The 14,223-nt window shown below is 46.8% G+C and overlaps 1 protein-coding gene across 3 annotated transcripts in view; it reads left to right on the top strand.

The window, feature by feature from the left end:
* The first annotated feature begins 2,961 nt into the window (after nucleotides 1-2,961).
* Nucleotides 2,962-14,223, top strand: part of Rsph9 (radial spoke head component 9) — a 49,235-nt gene continuing 37,973 nt past the window's right edge. For 2 of the 3 annotated variants that reach the window (XM_085832538.1, XM_021149893.3), the window contains exons 1-4: nucleotides 2,963-3,256; nucleotides 5,839-6,004; nucleotides 10,356-10,485; nucleotides 12,199-12,345. In XM_085832538.1, coding sequence (XP_085688664.1) covers nucleotides 3,030-3,256; nucleotides 5,839-6,004; nucleotides 10,356-10,485; nucleotides 12,199-12,345 — 670 coding nt within the window. In that variant the 5' untranslated portion in view covers nucleotides 2,963-3,029. Of the gene's footprint in view, nucleotides 3,257-5,838; nucleotides 6,005-10,355; nucleotides 10,486-12,198; nucleotides 12,346-14,223 lie in introns of all 3 variants that reach the window. The other variant, XM_085832537.1, reaches the window with a different exon arrangement.

Raw genomic sequence — 14,223 nt, forward strand, 5'->3', positions numbered from 1 at the left:
TGCAAGATTGTTAGAGTAAGGCCAGGCAGTGGTGGCGCACGTCTGTAATCCCAGCACTTGGGAGGCAGAGGCAGGTGGATTTCTGAGTTTGAAGCCAGCCTGGTCTACAGAGTGAGTTCTAGGTGAGTTCCAGGACTGCACAGAGAAACCCTGTCTCAAAAAACCTAAATAAATAAATAAGAAGGATTGTTAGAGTAAGATGTCTGAAATGGTTGAAACACTGTAACACATAGACTAGGCTTTTTTGTTTGTTTCTTAAAAGAAAAATTCTTTTTGAGACAGTTTCATGTTACTTGAACTTGCTATGTAGCATTGAGTGACCTTGAACTCCTGATCCTCTGCCTCTGCTAGGATGACAGGCTACCAGGCCAAGTCCTGGAACTCACTCTGTAGATCAGGCTGGGCTCCAACTCAGAAATCCGCCTGCCTCTGCCTCCCGAGTGCTGGGATTAGAGGCGTGGGCCACCACCGCCCGGCCAGGTCAAGTTTTTACTTTGTTTCTTTTCCTATGTTTTGGAAGCTGCAAGTCCAGTCCTGGGGGTTGGGACCCTGTGGCTGGGCCCCTCTGTGGCTGTCCTTTAGGTTCAGCCAGGATTAGTTCACCTCCCTTTAAAAACCCACTATTTCTCCTTAGAATCTTTTGTTCTCTGAAAAATTCATACATGTGTACAGTGTATTTTGATCACCTCAAACTCCCATTTCTGCTCCTCCCGCAACGTGACCCCTCCCACCTTCAAGTCCTTTCAGAGTATGTGCAGACAGCCTTGACTTCCAAGTCTACACACTTCAGTGGGCCCTCTGCAGTGCCCACAATGGAGGCTATTTCTACAGCCCATTGTTTGTCATACCAGGTTGGCCTCTTGTGCATTCCCCACCCCCCATGCTTCCTGTACTTATATATTGTGTTTAAGACTTACAAGGCTGGGTTGGGTAGTGCATGCCTTTAATCCTAGCATTTGGGAGCCAGAGAGTGACTGATCTCTGTAAGTTCAAGGCCAGCTTAGTCAACAGAGTAAGTTCCAGGACAGCCAAGGCTACATAGATACCCTGCCTCGAAAAAGGCACTTATACACATTATTTAATGCTAATTTATATGTATAGGTTACTACTCCATTATAAAGGTGAGGTTTGGCAAGGCTAGTTTGTTTAAGTTAGAGGTTCTTGTGAGTCACAACCCCGTTGGGGGTCAAACAACACTTCCACAGGGGTCACCTAAGACTTGTAAAACACACATTATGATTCATAATTAGCAAAGTTATAATTATGAGATAGCAATGAAATAATGTTATGGTTGGGGGGGGGGGTCACCATAACACGAGGAACCATATTAAAGGGCTGCAGCACCAGAAAGTTAAAAACCATTGGCTTCGATGGCAAAGCATGAATTGAAACCTGTTCACCTGCCTGCAGAAACTGCTCTTCTCTGTGTTCTAATGTTAGTGTGGTTTTTCTCTGAAATAGCCAGGATTTGCTCTGTCCCTGATGGATGTGCTACCAAGCTCTGAGAAGGCCTTCTTTTTTTTTTTTTTTTATTTCAGTTTAAACCCTGGAGTCCTTTGAGGAATTTTTTTTTTTTGATTTATTTATTTATTATATGTAAGTACACTGTAGCTGTCTTCAGACACTCCAGAAGAGGGCATCAGATTTCATTATGGATGGTTGTGAGCCACCATGTGGTTGCTGGGATTTGAACTCGGGACCTTCGGAAGAGCAGTCGGCGCTCTTAACCACTGAGCCATCTCGCCAGCCCCGAGAAGGCCTTCTTTAGATTCTCAATACTGATGTGAACCCATTCCTGACGGGTAAATCCAGTAGAGGGGAACACAAGATGTTTGGGCTTTGTTCTGTGTGACATCCCCTGAAGTGTATCCTGTCAGCCAAACTGTTGGCTGTTTTTGTGTCTGATATTGCTTTACAGAAGAATTAAGCCATATTGCCAAAGCAGGGCACGATGGTGGAGGGCAGGACCTGATGTGTGAGTGGGGGCCATAAGTTAACTTTGAAATGACCAGCCAGGTCAGCTCTCTAATGCCCATTAAAAAAGCCTCGATGAACAATATCCAGGCAATCAAAACAAAGTAATTATCTGAGCAAATTAGACACTTATTTCTCCCTGGGCTTGGCTTGGAGGCCCAGGGCATGTTGACTTCATGAGTCTTCCACAAAGGAATCCAGAAATAAGATCAGTCATTGACAAGGCCTGAAACAAGCCTTCAGAGGACCCCGTTGATTTTGACTTTGGAGACTCCAGAAGTGGATGTGAAGTAGCAGTGGTTAAACTAGCCTGAGTTAGGCTAGCCTAGGGAATACAGAGCTGATCCTCTGTTTGGGTCTGAACAGCTGTGGAGCCCAAAGTTATGTAGCTGACACACGTGTAGTCTGTAAGTGGCTTTTTTTTTTTTTTTTTCTTAAAGAGACTACGTATCTCTACACACTTCAATCGTGTGGCTAGCTGCGACCTTGTTATGTAGACCAGGTTGGCCCTGAACTCGAGTTCTTCCTCCTGAGGGCTGGTATTAAAGGTGTGTGTGGGCCACCACCCCTGGGAAACTGTCACCCTTTACATTCTTTTCCAAGGATTTCCCCGATTTGTCAGACTAGTCCTGGCAGTAAACAAAGAGCTCTCACGTGAAAACTGGAGGGGTGGGTTTAGGTGTCAGAAACTGCTTTTAGAGTCAAGGTATCAGATTCTTTATAAAATTCTCAGGCCAAGAAGTGATATGCCCAGGTTGAAATAATACAGCTAGTGGCCTTGTGGCTTTGTATTGGGTTTCTTCCCAAGTCCGTATGGGCAAAAATGGAGTATGTAATGTGGAGTGCACATAGGGGGAAGCCGCGCTGGGATAACAGAATACATGAGTCTACACTGTACTGTGAAAGTCCATGGCCCCCGGAAAGGGCGGGTTTGGCGAGATGGGCGGTCCGGTGGGTGGTATTTTGTTTCCTGCTAGCTTAAGGGGTGGGGCTCAGGGTCTCCATGGAGACAGCTTCTACCCGCCAGACTAGCTTGGAGGAGAACGGCTGGCCTGATGGACGCCGACAGCCTCTTGTTGTCTCTGGAGTTAGCGTCTGGCAGTGGGCAGGGACTCAGCCCTGACCGTCGGGCCTCACTGCTCACGTCCCTTATGCTGGTGAAGCGCGATTACCGCTTCGCGAGGGTCCTTTTCTGGGGCCGCATCCTCGGTCTTGTGGCGGATTACTACATCGCACAGGGCTTGAGTGAGGACCAGCTCGCACCACGCAAGACGCTCTACAGGTGAGGCGACTCTGGCAGATAAGGCTGCAGGAGGATCCCGAAGGGTGTCGGGTGCAACTCCAACTGGGGAAGGTGGGTGCGCCCAGAACCTACGCAGGAAGCACCTGTGGGTGGGGCTTGAGGAGGGAAATGAGCTTGAGGACTGAGATGTCATGGAACTGTGAGGGTCCTGTGGATCCTGACAGGGTGGGAAAGTGGCCTGGGCAGGGTCCAAGGAGGCAGCATTGTCAGCCTGGAGTTGCATGGGAAACTGGTCTAGATGGATTCGTTAGAGACAGAAGGCTAAATAAACTGAGCGGGCACAGAGTGTAGAAGTCCTGGAGATGGCAACTGGTGTAGAATTCAGGTTCTAGCTGTGGACTGGATTTGGCTTGGAGAAGTCAGACGCTCTGAGATTTGTACTGAAGCTGTTTAGAAACGTCTCTCTGGGGAGTGTAGGCTCTGCAGTGGGAGGTGCTCTTTCTTGGAAGTGCAAGACTTGTAAAATGGGGAAAGAGCTGGGAGCAATTCTGCAGTGTAAGCCTCCCAACATCTTTCGGAGTTTCCTAGGATGCTAGGGGAGCCTATCATGCTATTAAAGCATCCAAGCAGGAGGTATCCGGGGACTTCTTTTATCTACCTATGCATCAAACCAGTATTGAAGGAGGATCAGAGGTTCAAGGTCAGTCTCAAATACACAGGGGGTTTGAAGCCCCTCTGGGAATTTGGGGGCTGGAGACATGGCTTAAAACTTAAGAGCACTGGGTACTCTTCCGAACAACTGGGATTCAATCCGTAGCACATACACGGATTCAGAACTACCTATAACTCCAGTCCTAGGGGACTTCTTGGGACACTGTACACATCAGGTGCGTGTACATATAGGTAAAATACTCATACACATAAAAATAAGTAAAGACCCTGTCTCAAAAAAAAAATTGCTAGAACTAAGGTATCTTAAAGCGATGCCAAGAGTCCCGGGCTTTTGGAGAAGAGCTAAGCTCGATCAGAGAGCAGCTGCCCCGGGTTCTGAAAGGTGGGCACTTCCCCACAGCCGCGAGCTGGAGAAACCTTCCTGTACTGGCTGAAGGCTTTCCATGGTTAGGGAAGAGACAGGAAGTACACTGGACAGAGGCAGCAACCATCGACTGGGAGAAGTCAAGAGTTTGAGCTTTGTCCGTAGGCCACCAAGGAACACCTGTGGGGTCATATCTGAGTGGGCAGATGATCTGGAAGTATGGTGGGATGGGCACTCAGAGGTCTTTGTAGTGTCCAGAGGCAAGGGTCTGGAAGGGGAAACTGGCTGAGGGAATGGAGGTGGTGGGGGAGATTTAGGAGAGAGACTGACAGGCTAGACGGAGGTGGTGGAGAGTTCGAGGCTGGTCCAAGCCAAAGGGTCAGCTAAGTGTTGTCACCACTTACAACTGAGAATCAGGGCAGCAGGAACCGGCTCAGGCCGGTAATCCCAGCACTTGAGCTGTTGAGACAGAAGGATTTCAAGGTCAGCCTTGGCTACAGTGAGAGACCCTATATCAAATAACAAAACCACTCACAGGCAAAGAGACAAACCTGACCTAACAACAGGCAGAGTAACTGGTATGGAGTGCCTGAGGGCAAAGCATAACCAGGCATATAAAGTACAGTTTGGGAATCCACATTTGGGCTCAAGATAAGGAGACTTGTTTCTGTAAGCATTTGTTGAACTTCTCTTGCTTCCATCCTGGGCAGAGCCTAAGCATAGGACCTCAAAGCCCACCCTCACAGCGGTGCACTTCCTCCAACACGTCCTAATAGTAGGACTTCCCACGGGTCAAGCATACTCAAGCCACTAGAGGTGTTCTGCCAGCATGTATGCCTGTACACCATGTGTGGACCTGGTGTTTACAGAGGCCAGAAGAGGGCATCAGATCTTCTGCAACTGAAGTTACAGACAGCTGTGAGCCACCATTTGGGTGCTAGGGAACCAAACCTGGGTCCCCTGGGAGAACAGCAAGTTCTTCTAACTGCTATTTCTCCAGCTCCCAAAAATAGAATAGTTGGAGAGTGGGAAATACACCAAACGGACTGCGTATCAAGTGTTCGGGTGGGCTGTCCCATGGACACTGTCTGAGTCAAGGTTTCTATTCCTGCACAAACATCATGACCAAGAAGCAAGTTGGGGAGAAAAGGGTTTATTCGGCTTACACTTCCATACTGCTGTTCATCACCAAAGGAAGTCAGGACTGGAACTCAAGCATGTCAGAAAGCAGAAGCTGATGCAGAGGCCATGGAGGAATGTTCTTTACTGGCTTGCTTCCCCTGGTTTGCTCAGCATGCTCTCTTATAGAACCAAGACTACCAGCCCAGAGATGGTCCCACCACAAGGGGCCCTTCCCCCTTGATCACTAATTGAGAAAATGCCTTACAGTTGGATCTCATGGAGGCATCTCCTCAACTGAAGCTCCTTTCTCTGTGATAACTCCAGCCGTGTCAAGTTGACACATAACTAGCCAGTACAGACACCTTGGAGGATCCTGGGGTGATGGTGTTTTCCTGTAAAAAGGGTGGTGGGAACAGGGCACAAAGGGGGACTGGAGTCCAGCATGTTTGTCTGTTGTTGGCAGCCTGAACTGCACAGAGTGGAGTCTCTTGCCCCCTGCCACAGAGGAGATGGCCATGCAGATATCTGTGGTGAGTGGTCGTTTTATGGGCGACCCTTCACACGAGTATGAACATACAGAGTTGCAGAAGGTCAACGAAGGAGAGAAGGTCTTTGATGAAGAAGTGGTGGTACGTGCAGGGCTGGGGGGAGGTAAGTGCAGGGCTGTGTGTGTATGTGTGTGTGACTGCAGGGTTATGTGTGTGTTTGTGTGTAAGTGCAGGGCTGTGGGGTGGGAGTGGGGGTAAGTGCAGAGGTGGGGTGTGTGCTGTCGGGGGAGTGTGCTGGAAGGGTCTGAACAAATGTCAGTCATGGCTGAGGGTCAATGGGGGAGTGTGTGAGGATGGTAGACAAAACCCTAGCGTCCCCCCAGCCCCACAAGCCAACCCCAAATCAACACAAGAACAGAGAGTGTCCCAGGGCTGGAGAGATGCTCGGTGATTGAGAGCGCTGGCTGCTTTTTCAGAGGACCTGGGTTCCATTCCCAGCACCCATATGGAAACTTACAATTGTCTGTAATTCTAGTTCCAAAGGATCAGTGTCCTCCTTTGACCTCTGTGGGCACCAGGCATGAAAGCAGTACACAGACATACATGCAAGCCAAACACTCATGCACATACAAACTGCATGGTCCTAGCCTGGAAGAAACAAGAGCAAGTCTTACTACGATGATCTAGTGTCATGGCCATCACCATTGCCCAGGTGTGCACTGAGTCCCCGGGGAGCTAGAGGCTTTGCCGCTGCACCTGTAGCAGTCCTGACGGCGCTGCATGGCATGACTTACCGTCCAGGTGGTGAAGAGGACACTGGAGCTAGTGGCTAAGACCACCTGAGGGACAGGCAAAGAGAGCAGATGGGCAGCTCCTGTAAAACCTGACTTCCCATGGGGCTGGAGAGAAGGGTCTGTGCTATGTCCTGTGGACTGGGAGTGTGTATACATGTGGACACTGTTATTGTTATCATCATCATCATTATTATTAATTGTTATTTGGGTTTTTTTTTTGAGACAGGGTTTCTCAGTTTAGCCCTGGTTGTCTTGGAACTCACTCTGTAGACCAGGATGGCCTCAAACTCAGAGATCCACCTGCTTTTGCCTCCCAAGTGCTGGAATTAAAGGCAAGAGTTACCACTGCCTGGCTTTTATGATTAATTGTTGTTGTTATTCTTCTTATTATTTAACAGTGCTGGGGATCAAGACTAGGTCTTCTGCCATTGAAATACATTTATTTATTTTTTGTGTGGAGTCAGGCTCTCCCATGGAGGTCAGAGGGCAACTTGTGGGAGTCAGTTTCTCCTCCTCATATAAGTTCTAAAGCTTGGTCCTTAGGCCATTAGTCTTGGTGGCAAGTACCATGTCCCACAGAGCCATCTGGCCAGCCTTTTTGGACTAATCTTAATTTTACTAGATAATACACCACATGGTTCCTGAGTCATAGGCACTAAAAGAAATGCAATAAAATTTCCTTTCTTCCTCTTTTCTAGGGGACATTATGTAACTGCTTAGCATGTGTGTGTCCAGCCGGGCGGTGGTGGCCCACGTCTTTAATCCCAGCACTTGGGAGGCAGAGGCAGGCGGATTTCTGAGTTCGAGGCCAGCCTGGTCTACAAAGTGAGTTCCAGGATAGCCAAGGCTATACAGAGAAACCCTTTCTTGAAAAACAAAAACAAACAAACAAAAACCAAAACAAAACAAAAAAACAAAGCATGTGTGTGTCCCTGCCTGGTCTAGGGGACATTATGTAACTGCTTAGCATGTGTGTGTCCCTGCCTGATCTAGGGGACATTATGTAACTGCTTAGCATGTGTGTGTCCCTGCCTGGTTCAGATTCTTCTACTGCATCAGCAGCCTTGGCTTGGCCCAGGAGCTTAAAGGGCACAGTCACATCACCAGCCTGCATTTTCCCACGATCCTTGACAATCTGACTCCATTTTGAAGACTGGAATGCTCTTTCTAGACACCAATGCTAAGTAACCCCCTGGCATCTATGTGTGTTTCCTTTTAAACACAATTTTAAAATGGCTGTAGAGTTGGCTGAGTTGTTCAAAGCCCTTGTTGCTCTTGCAGAGGACCTGGCTCAGTCTAAGTCCCCATGGTGGCTCATAACTGTCTATAGCCCTGGTTCCAGAGGATCCGACATGACACCCTCTTCTGACCTCTATGGGCACATAGAATACATGCAAACACACATATGTACAAAGTAATAAAACAAAGTATATTAAAAATATAAACTGGCAGTGTGGGATGTCCACAATTGCCCCTTTTATGAAAACTTATCTTCCAGAGACCTTTCCATATCAGCACCCCAACCAGCCATCCGGCTCTTTGTGCCAGTGTGTTTAAATGTACTGTGTTTAAACAATATCTGATTCACGGAAAGTAGTTTCCAGGTTTTAGCTCTGACAAGCATGTCATGCCAAGTGGCCTTGGGCTGACGTCATTTCCAACGCGTGCATAACTTTATCTAAAGGGCCAGTTCCTAGAAATGCCACTGGGGTCAACAAGTAAGGAGCTCATGTTCTGAAGCTAAACCAAAGGAGAATTCAAAGCACCAGCCTTGCATCTGAACATGGGTGATGCTAACAGTCTGTCTAGGTTGTCTCAGGGGCAGCCACATCTTCCACCTGATACATGTGCTTTCCCGAGCCTCCAGTTTTCTTTCTGTATAGTAAGGGTGGCTTGTGCCAAGTCACTGAGGAAGCATTCATGGCCCCTGGGATGTGTGTGTGTGTGTGTGTGTTCTGAATGTTGGTTTCTGCCTCCCCTTACCAGTCATGTGTTAGGTGGCATTGTGAGTTCAGATGCCTCTGTCCACAGGCTTGTTATCAAGCTCAGCTTGCTCGCTTGTCCTTTCTGCTGCCCCCTGTTGGGAACTGCAATGGAATATCATCCATTTAAGTTTGATAACTTTATGGAGAAATGCTTGGTGATGTCAAGCCTAAACAGTGATCTCAATTTTACATTAAAAATATGCATAAAAATAAAGAATACAAGAAGCATCTCAATATGTTAATGATTGGGGGGTAGGATAGTTTTAATCCCCTTTGATATGCTTTTCTACATTATCCAAATAATGTACAGTGAACCCGATTATTTTCATATATATGTATGTATATAAATTGTATTATTTTTAGTGTGTCTGTGTGTTTGGGCAAGTAAGTGCCACAGTATAAGTATGGCGGTCAGAGGATAACTTTAGAGAGTCAGTTCCCATACCTTGCACTTTCTTTTTTTTTTAAAGATTTATTTATTTATTTTTAAGCTTTATTTATTGATTATATGTAAGTACACTGTAGCTGTCTTCAGACACTCCAGAAAAGGCAGTCAGATCTCGTTACGGATGGTTGTGAGCCACCATGTGGTTGCTGGGATTTGAACTCCGGACCTTTGGAAGAGCTCTTACCCACTGAGCCATCTCACCAGCCCCCACCTTGCACTTTCAAAAGCAAAACTTACTTCTTTTATGTACATGAGTGCTTTGCCTTAATGTCTGCATCCTGCGTGCAGGCTGTGCGATCCCTAGGACTATAGTTACAGGTGGCTGTGAGCTGTAGATGCTAGGAATCAGACCCCAAGCAGCCTGTAACCCTGCTGGTGCGCTCAGCCTCTGGGCCATCTCTCCAGCCCCCTTCCATTTGTTTTTCCTTAAGGCAAGGTCTCTGTTGTTCCTGTTGCTGTGTTATTTAGACTAGCTGTCCCTTGAACTGGGCACTTCTGTCTTTGCCTTCCATCTCATCATCTCTGTATCCAGGTATCCAGCTGTTTTATATTTGTTCCAGGTTCAGATAATCAGGCTTGCAAGAAGCTGGCCCATAACTTGCTGTGCGGCTAAGGATGACTTCAAACTTGACCTGGTTTATGGGGTCTGGAGGATTGGACTCCAGACCTTGTAGAAGTTAAGCAAGCATTCTTCCCACAGAACCCCTGCTTTCCTAACTTGTTTTCTTAGTGACAGGATCTTTTGTAGTCCTTGGTGGTCTGGAGCTTTGTATGTAAATAAGGATCATCTTGAATTCCTGGTCCTCTTGCCTCCACTTCCCTGAGTGTTAAGGTTACAGGTGTGTGCCAGCACATGCAATGTGGGGGATTTGAACCCAGAGCATTGCATACAGGTAAGAACTAGGTAAGAGCTAGGTAAGAACTACCGACTGCTTTCATTATGGTTGTTTTCTTGCTCCATGTTTTCAAAGGCAGAATAAAAAAGCCTTTAAGTATGATAGTATGATGACTTAATGGCAGATCTCTGGAAGGGAACACAGCAAACTCATCATGGTGGAGAGAGAAAGAGAGAGAGAGAGAGAGAGAGAGAGAGAGACAGACAGACAGACAGACAGAGACAGACTGACAGACAAATGCATACTCAGCACAACCCAAGTCCCAGGCCCCTCAGGTGGGGAAAAGACCTGGCCATGCAGAGTTTCATGTTGCACTTCAGGGGAGCAGGCACTGTATCCTGGCAGGATGCTCTTTTTCTGTCTCCTCAGGTTCAGATCAAGGAAGAGACTCGCTTGGTGTCCATCATTGACCAGATTGACAAGGCTGTAGCTATTATCCCTCGAGGCGCCCTCTTCAAGAACCCTTTTGGAGTCACCCATGTCAATCGGACCTTTGAAGGTGAGCTCCCTGTGCTCCTATCAGCAGGAGATATGAAGTCGAAGGCTCGGTTGGATATGTCTGGGGGAGCAGAGCAGGGGCATCTGTCCTCCTTGGAGAGTGATTGGGTCCAGGGAGGAGGGGCTTCTGGTCAGCTGCTGGTGGCTGGTGGCCTAGTTTCAGTCCAATGCTGTGAACAGTGCCCTGACAGAAAGTAGTAGAATGAAGGGGAAGGTACAGTCCACCTCAGCAGGAGCTTGAAACAGCTATGCACATCACAGTTAAGAGCAGAGAAATGAGTGTGTGTGCACATGCACACACACACACACACACACACACACACACACACACACACACACACTTGCTTTATGCTTAGGAGCTTTCTTTACTCTTATACAGCTCAGGGCTTCCTGCCTGGGGAATGGTACTGCCCACAGTGGGCTGGGTCTTTTCACATCAATCAACAATGAATATAATTCCCCACAGACATGCCTATTGGCTAACTTGCTCTAGATCAGTGGTTCTCAACCTCTCTCAGGCTGCAACCCATTAATATAGTTTCACATGTTGTGGTGACCCTCAACCATAAAATTATTTTTGTTGCTTCTTCATAACTGTGATTTTGCTACTGCTACTGTTGTGAATCATAATATAAATATCTAATATGCAAGATATCTGATATGCAACCCCTGTGAAAGGGTTGCTAGATTCCAATGGGTCTCAACCCACAGGTTGAGAACCACTGCTCTCTGTACTTTTTAAAATATTTATTTGGCTGGCAGTGGTGGCCCACACCTTTAATCCCAGCACTTGTGAGGCAGAGGCAGGCGGATTTCTGAGTTTGAGGCCAGCCTGGTCTACAGAGTGAGTTCCAGGACAGCCAGAGCTATACAGAGAAACCCTGTCTCAAAAAACCCAACCAACCAAAAAAAAAAAAACCCAAACAAACAAATTTACTTATTTTATGTATACAACTGTACTATAGCTGTCTTCAGACACACTAGAAAAGGGCATCAGATCCCATTTCAGATGGTTGTAAGCTACCATGTGGTTGCTGGGAATTGAACTCAGGACCTCAGAAAGAGCAGTCAGTACTCTTAACCACTGAGCCACCTCTCCAGCTCCCTGTACTTCTTCGTTAAGACCTTTCCTGTACTCTAAAGGCAGAGGCATTGACAATTATTATTATTATTATTATTATTTAGGAATAGAGACGAAAACATGTATTTTCTTTCTTAGTGAATATATACTTTGGCTTAGGGAATAAATACACAAAAACAGAAAATAAGAGGACCTCTTTGTGAGTTCAAACTAGCCAGAGCTACATAGTGAGACTCTGTCTCAAAAATATATATAAAAAAATAATGAAAAAACAAGCAAGCAAGTAAACAAACAAATAGACAAACAGACAAACAAACTCTTTTCCCGGGCAAGTCATCGTTGTGCCAGTTGACAGTTCAGCGATGCAGCTGAAAGTCTTAGCAGGGGCGGAAGTCTACAATCATGGTGACTTGAGGTTTCCTGAATCAGGGTTACCTGATCTTGCTACGGCCCCTTCTTGCTCCTCACAGGGGTCAGGGTCAAGTATGGGGGAAGGAAATGAGCTCCATTTTGTGGCTTGGGTCATCTGTCTGGTGGACAGAACCCTGCACAGCCTCCTCCCTCTGAGCCATGCAGGGAGGAAGGAGCCCTGGACTTTGGGTTAACTGTTCTCCATCCACCTCATCTTCCCAGGCCTGCCCCTGTCTGAGGTCAGGAAGCTTAGCTCGTACTTCCACTTCAGGGAGGCTGTTGATCTGAAGAACAAGACCTTGCTGGAGAAGTCGGACTTGGAGCCCTCGCTGGATTTCCTGGACTCCCTGGAATATGACATCCCCAGAGGTAACAAACCAGCCATTAGCTTCAGGGTATAGGTCTGGCCTGCAGATCAAAGTAGTAGATCAACCATCCACCTTCCTTCTCTACAGCGGGGGCTGAGAACCTGGGCCTGCATTGGCAGCTCACCGGTGTCCTCTTGACCTCTTGAGGGGTGGGCTGAGCCAGAGCCTGGTCTTAAGTGGGGAGCAGGGAAGTAGAGTGACACAGTGTCTCTCGAGATTTTAGCAGTTGTTGCTGTTATCATTTTTAATGCACTTCTGAGCTTTTTTTTTTTTCCAGCCAGTTTTTTAATGTTTTTTTTGTTTGTTTGTTTTTGTTTGTTTTGCTTTTTCCAGACAGGGTTTCTCTGTGTAGCCTTGGCTGTCCTAGAACTCACTCTGTAGATCAGTTTAGCTTCAAACTCAGAGATCCACCTGCCTCTGCCTCCCAAGTGCTGGGATCAAAGGCGTGTGCCACCACTGCCTGGCAAGTCAAAATTTTTTGATGGATTTGTTTGTGTGTGCATGCCATACCGCATGTGGAGGTCAGAGCACAACTCGTGGAGTAGTTGGTTCTCTCCTCCACTCTGTGGGCTCCAGGGATCGAACTCAGATGGTCAGGCTTGGCTGGAAATACCTTAACGGATAAGCCACCTTATAAAAAGAGTTAAAAATCTTTTTATTTTCTTTAATGGGTAAAGCTATATTTATCATGAACACCATATTTTAAAGTATATATATATATATATATATATATATATATATATACACACTTCATAAGCTACCTGAGCAGTTCAGGCTAACAGTTCAGTCAGCTCAGGAAGCTTTTTTCCCCCAAGGAGCACACTTGTCTGCTCTTGCACTTTCCAGGAAAGTCTGTGGTGGTGCAGACCTGTGATCCCAGGACTCAGATGCCTGGACTTCAGTGCACAACCCTATCTCAAATATATCTGCATTTGTATGTCCAAATCCATATATATCTGCATCCGTATATATTCATCATAAACTACAGTTACCATGTTTTACATTAGACTTTTTAGGTTTATTTCTCCTTTCTATCATCATTCTATTTCCTATATCCTTTGATGACATAACTCTCTATTTGCTGATATCCAACCCACTTTGGTACCAGCCCTCCTCCTCGTCATTATGTAGCAGGAGGATCAGAAGTTTAATGTCATCCTTGGCTACATAGTAAATTCTAGATCAGCTGAGCTATATGAAACATTATTATTATTATTATTAAATTTGAGACAGAGTTTCTTTGTATAGCCCTAGCTGTCCTGGAACTCACTCTGTAGACCAGGCTGGCCTCAAATTTGCAGAGATCCACCCGCCTCTGCTTTTCAAGTGCTGGAATTAAAGAGACATGCCATCCACTCAGCCAAAAAATGGATTTTATATGTATGTATGTATGTATGTATGTATGTATGTATGTATGTATATAATTTCCAGGTTCCTGACAAGCTTTGGTGGGAAGAGCTGAGGAGGCTTAAGGGATGGCCCGTGATCAGAAGGCAGTGTTCACAGGTGGACAGGGAAGGGACAAGCAAACCTGCAGGTTCCTGTCTTAGGGCGACTCACAGTGTCAGGGACGATGGTTCTGAGCAGCTGGTTCCACCACATGGAGCACCTGAGCCAAGTCACCTTGAGTGTGGGCTTACAGTGATAGGGGGGTGGCTTCTGGGACTAGTTGGCAACAGAAGGAGAATGACTAGGCTGGGATGGCTCTCCTTATCAGACACACTCTGGTTTCCTTCCAGACTCTTCTAGTGAGAGCTGAATGAGCCGCTGGGTGGCTCTCCTGCCTAGCAGATGCAGTGATGACCTGTGCAGAGTCAGGACTAGAACCCTTGGATACCATGCCTGGCTAGAGGGGTGGAGTCTGTAGATCTTTAGCTCT

The sequence above is a fragment of the Mus caroli genome, unplaced genomic scaffold (assembly GCF_978045245.1).
Source record: "Mus caroli unplaced genomic scaffold, Mus_caroli_1 scaffold_18, whole genome shotgun sequence".
Taxonomy (NCBI): Eukaryota; Metazoa; Chordata; class Mammalia; order Rodentia; family Muridae; genus Mus; species Mus caroli.